The following is a 5,809-nucleotide window of genomic DNA, read 5'->3' as shown; positions in this document are numbered from 1 at the left end:
ACAGGCCTCGGCCTGTGTAATGGCTTCGCCCTTTCCTTTCCCTCAGGCAACTGAGCTTCGGTTTTCGCCGGCCGGATGTTTCCTTACGATTAGCTACTTCTTCGTCTAGCCATCCAGCCTGACCAGCTCTCTCATCCTCACGTGTCTGGAGAGGACCAGGTTGGGGAAGTCGAGAGGCTTTCCTGGCGGTGGTGGATAAAGCTTGAATGAGCAAATAAACGTAAATGAAACACCGGCGAGATTTCACGGAAGGTGGGAAGAGGCTGAGGATGTTATCCAGCAATACCACCTTCTCCAACTTGATGCTCTCTAGATGTGCTGGATTACAACCTGCATCGAGAGCACCCTAGTGAGGATAATGATATAGTATTTGTACGTTCATTCCCACCACACTATGGACTCAGTTACAGTGGTGACTGTAGGAAGGAAGACCTGAAGGACCAGGTTGTCCTGGAGAAAATCTGTATGTGGTCTGTATTATTTCCTTCAGGGTAAGCAAAGTTATGCAAAGCACAGAAAGGGAATAATGAATACTTAGCTAAATAAATTAAAGGCATGCAATAGGAAAGGAAGTCTAGCTAAATCTACTTTACACCAATACCATTCACTATACCTTGCCACATCTTTTTATGCTCGCAAATGACTCTTATTTCCACCATGTCCATCCATCAATTTATATACTGTCTTTGTTCTTTAAAATTCTCACCTCTCTTAACACTTCTCTTCCCCATCCCACATTTACGTATACCCTCATCCTTTTCCAAACCTGGCCCCTCTGCTTTTGATCTCATTTTGTCAAATAAATTCTAAAATTTAAAAACAAAACAAAACAGATAAACAGGAGGTAGTTTAAATTTGCCATATTATGTTCCTTCACATTTCAATCTGAATTTAGATGCTATCTTTTTGCTTTATAAAGCTTCCCTAACGGACTTCACACAATCTTTTGATTGCTACAAGGTGCATCCAAATTTAATTTGCATAGCTGTAATCCTGCCTTCACAATATTAATATGACAGGGGTTTTGTCAATTTCTTTAATAGTTATGGAAAAAGCACATATGCAGCCAATGACAACATGTATACAATGTGCTCACCTACGTAAACAGGCAGCTGTCTGTTTGAAAGCCGTTATTTTGTGTAGGCTTTCATGCCAGTGTCAATCAAGTAGTGAGGAGCTTTGGGGCTCAATGAGCGTGGTCTACACATTTTGGGCATCCTGATGTTTCACTGGCAGCTGTGGCTAGCCTCTTCAGAGGCAGAAAGTACTGCATCGTAATGTGTTTCTCAACAGCTCACAAACATTCTTTTGTTAGTTTACACATCTATAGCATAATCCTATACATCTGTACTCAAATGTAGCTTCCACTGAGTTCATCAGAACTTACTCCCAGCTATGTGCATACAGAATTGAAGCCCTAATATTAGATTACAAATTGCATAATTGATCTACAAGTATTGTTGGGGAATTTGTTCTTTTGAAATGAACATTGTCATTATAAACTTTAATGGTCATGGTTGTTGGATTCTTTCTCAAATTTGTATCTGCAAATAATACTCCAGTTTTTGGTAATGTGGCTTTGATTTGTTGTGCCAGTTTTAGGTGCTACAGTGCCTGGAATCATTCAGAAGCAGTGTTAGAGTAGGGTAAGTAAAATTATGAATACTGAACTTTTGGCACAGAACCTAACCTTCTTATATTATTAAATGAGGGTTTGTTTGTTTTTTTTAAGAACACCTTCAACTCATTTTCAGAGAAGTGTATTTTTTGCTAGTGACTATGGCATAGGCTGAAAGATGTTACAGCAAGGAAGCACATGGCTCATTCATACACCCCACTTAATTCCGGCACAAAGTTGCCTTGATAACCGTAGTTAAAAGAAATGTGCTCAGGATGTCATCTCTGTATATCTCCAGCCCACTGAAGAGGCAGCCTAAAGTTGTCTTTAGTTGTGTAGTGTTTTTCTTCTTCTCCTGATAAGCCTTGTCATCTGCACTATCTACAATGCTTTGATGACAGTGTTGTCAATGATCAAGTCAGGTACTGAAATCTGTTACACATTAGGTGTACTCCTTATATCTGCTTTTAACCATATGTCAGCTGTCTTTCAAAACACCAATATACCTGTCTGGGAAAAAAAAGTGAAGGCAGGTGGTTAATTTAAATTGGACTAATTTAAATTGGTTAAAAATGACTATTAAAGGTGTTACGTTTAACCTAAAGAGAATGGCTTCTTCTACTTACCTTATTTTTTATTGAGTGTGTGTGTGTGTGTGTGTGTTGCCATATAGGCTACTCCAAGGCCATACTGTGTAGCCTACAGGCTATTTCTGGTTGCTATCACATGTGGGCTCCATCTTTAAGTATGATTACCACACTTACAAAAGAGCAAGTTCACTTATTTGTTTTGTTTTACACAGGAATGTGGATCTTCCAGAAGATAGACATTCTCATTTCAGAAATAAATAGGTAAATCAATAAATCAATAAATAAAACTATATGTTGTTGGGCTATAGGAGACTCATGGGATGATGCAAGCTATGTCCAAACTGACAGGATGGCTGTTCATTTTCTTTTTATTTTTATATAGGAAATTAATCCTTATATTGGTATACCAATATTCCAGAATATCTATAATTCCTGTGTCAAAACCCCAAGTCTCTCACTCTCTCTGGCTCACTGATCATCAGGGGTAGAAGGTATGTGGGGTGATAGAAAGAGGACTCTGTGATGTGCCTGCAAGTTCTCTCTCACTTCATCCAGCACCCTCATATACCCACCAACCTGTCTGCTGGAGTATTTGTTTATTGATAGTGGCATAGCTGTAGTCCTGAAGACAGATAGATGTTTGCTCAGAGAACTTGAAAGGTAGCTAAGTCTTTCTTTCAGGCACCTCTGGTGTCCCCAACTCCATTCTGCCACATTTTATGAAGAACTATAGGTGTTGTTGTTTTTCCCACCAGCACACAACACAGGGTGGGAGGGGAAAAGAAGCTGGGAAATCCACCAGTCTCTGCCTTGAAAGTGCTTTGCCCTTTTCTGCTTTCCTTAATAGACTCTTAGTGAATACATAATAATCTGAAGATGATGTGAAATATATTTAGAAGTTAATCCTGGGACTGTGACAAATGAGCATTAAACTCTGTACTTTATATATTACTGTTTAGATATCCTTGATTTTCATATGACTATGATGCTTCTCTCTGACTTCACTCATCTATTTAGAGAAAGGCTTCATTGAATTCTCACATCTCTTTCCCTCTATGAACTCTTACACAGTTGCCAAAATAACCCCTCTTAGTAAGTGACAGGTTTAAAAACCAGACAACAGCTGAGTTCAGTCCAGAAGCTCGGTACAAACAGACTGGAGTGTCTTTCCTAGGAAACAAGGGATTTTTGTATATTAAGGACTCTCAGAATTTTTAAGTATAGATAGATAATTTGAAGATGAATATTCAATCTTGTGCCAGATGTGGCTATGGGGTCTATCCTGCTGAGAAGATTAATTGTATTGATCAGGTTAGTAGTTAATTATTGTTTGCCATCATTATGAACATTCTGATACTCTCTCTCTGTATTGAAGAAATGACATTTATCTGCTTTTATTCAAATCAATAGAATATACCATGTCCTAAAGTATCATAATTTGTTGCAAAGCTTCATTTCTTAGAGATTCTAAAGGAGAAATGGATTTATAGCATACATAATGTGTGTATGTGTATGTGTGGTTTATTAGACAACCAGGAAGAATTACTTATAAAATTTTAAACTAGATTTAGAAAATGCAAAACAAACATATTTCACTATATTTCTGTCTGCTTTTCTAGACCTGGCATAAAGCCTGCTTTCACTGTGAAGTTTGCAAGATGATGCTAACTGTAAATAACTTTGTTAGTCACCAGAAAAGGCCTTACTGTCAAGTGTAAGTGTGTACATTTTGTTTTATAATATGACCAGATTATATGAATAGAATTCATACAATTGGACTGAATTCTGATTCTATTGAAGATTTGCTCAGTTGGTTTTTCAGATAAATTGGTTAAGTCAGATTATAAAGTACATCCATATCGTGGGGAAAAACAATATGGATTAAAAACTGTTCCTGGTATTTAAAATAATAAATGCAGTATATTATGAACTACAACTAAGCTTTTTCTTTAAAAGCACAGGTGAAGGTATGATAATTTAAAAGCAAAAGATAGAGAAATACCCGAAGACATGTATCCAAGAGGTGTTAAGTAACAGTTTAGTTATGTGCCAGGCTGTTCTGTCTTCTCCCACCTTCTAATCTCCAGATGTGTTGAGTTACAGCTCCCAGATTTACCAGCCAGCCTGCTCAAAAGATAATGGTGAGAGTTGTAGTTCAATAGAATTATAAATCCTAATTAGTTTGAAGACCAAATAGGTATACTGTGGAAGATCTGTTTTATATAAAGTGCACAACTTGAAGCACCAGATTGTATGATTCTAGTCAAAGCTTCAGAGACCGGAAGTCATTTCTGATAGAAGAGAAAAATAATTACATGCATGCCTGGAAGGTAATTATATTAACTATGCTTAATTTAGTTTAAATGCCATTGAAATAAACTCAAAATTAGATTTTTTTTCTCCCTGAATTTACCCAACTTGTTTCGCAGTGCAGCCTTGTGCTGTTTGAAGACCTACTGTGAACCTTAGCCCAGAAAAGATGTGTTTCCTTAATTTAGAGCAGTTATTGGCAACATGTGACTTTCCAGATTTTAAATTCCTATTCCATCAAGTGAAAAAAGTTAACACTTCTAATACTATAATCTTATTATAAATCACCTCCAATCCTATGGAGGATATTTATTTAACCTGGAAGCATAAGGAAATGACATTAGGAAGTGGCTCACCTTTGTGTTACTAGGCCTGATTTGAGACTTCGTTCAGTTGGCCAAATCACTTTCTCCATCCCTCGTGCAGCTACTACTAACTTCGCTGGGAAGAAAAATGCCCATAATTACTTGCCATTATAGTACAGTTAATTTGACAATGCTGCAATATGGCTGTTGTGCAAGTACTTCTTATATGTATCTTTTCTACGTTTGAGTTGACTGGTAAACCGTGTCTTGCAGAGTTCATATTCATAACTTTCAGAGGTTCATGTTTACTCACTATTGCCTGTAATATGTCACATTCTTATTGCTTTTGTCATTAGCATTTTTCATTCTGAAAACAGCAGTTCCAGTGAGTATTTTCTGGTTACTTTTGAGTTTTTACAAATTCCTCAGAACTGCCACAATTCTGTTTTCCTGACCTTACTCCCCTATACTGGCCCATATGATCAGTCCTGCACTGAAGGACTGTCACAGCGGGATACTGAATACCCCAAGCCTGAAACAAACAGCTAAATTTTATGAAGAAATTAATAATGTTCCTCTTAATACTCATACACAATCATTTATGCAACAGAGAAAGCCTTTCAAGGTATGTTGAATTTCTTCAGATGTCAGAACTTTGGTGGTGTACTTGTAGTGTCTTCTGGTATTGTAAGGTTAGCAGTTCCCACCTGCTGGCTATATCATAAGTTTTTCTTTAGTTTACAGACATTAAGAGAGCCAGTTTGGTGTAGTAGTTAAGGCACTAGGCTAGAAACTGGGAGACTATGATTTCTAGTCCTGCCTTAGGCATGAAGCCAGCCAACTAACTTTGGAACAGTCACTCTCTCTCAGCCCTAGGAAGAAGGCAACAGCAAATCATTCCTGAAAATCTCGCGAAGAAAGCTTCTGGGACTAGTCTAAGCAGTCAGCAGGAGTTAACAATGACTGGAAGGCGCTCGTGCGCGTGC

At 37.7% G+C, this 5,809-nt stretch overlaps 1 protein-coding gene across 5 annotated transcripts in view; it reads left to right on the top strand.

Moving 5' to 3' along the window:
• Positions 1-5,809, top strand: part of NRAP (nebulin related anchoring protein) — a 114,193-nt gene that overhangs the window by 45,075 nt on the left and 63,309 nt on the right. For 2 of the 5 annotated variants that reach the window (XM_088131989.1, XM_088131988.1), the window contains exons 3-5: positions 1,597-1,646; positions 2,421-2,469; positions 3,828-3,922. In XM_088131989.1, coding sequence (XP_087988115.1) covers positions 3,867-3,922 — 56 coding nt within the window. In that variant the 5' untranslated portion in view covers positions 1,597-1,646; positions 2,421-2,469; positions 3,828-3,866. Of the gene's footprint in view, positions 1-46; positions 492-1,596; positions 1,647-2,420; positions 2,470-3,330; positions 3,520-3,827; positions 3,923-5,809 lie in introns of those variants that run through there. The other 3 variants (XM_088131985.1, XM_088131984.1, XM_088131986.1) reach the window with 2 other exon arrangements.

This window comes from Python bivittatus, unplaced genomic scaffold (genome assembly GCF_059951505.1).
Source record: "Python bivittatus isolate LINGU-HERP-01145 unplaced genomic scaffold, Pbiv_v1 ctg000980_np1212, whole genome shotgun sequence".
Classification (NCBI taxonomy): Eukaryota; Metazoa; Chordata; class Lepidosauria; order Squamata; family Pythonidae; genus Python; species Python bivittatus.
The sequence above is the reverse complement of the archived record's forward strand: the minus strand, read 5'-3'. Positions and strand labels throughout refer to the sequence as shown.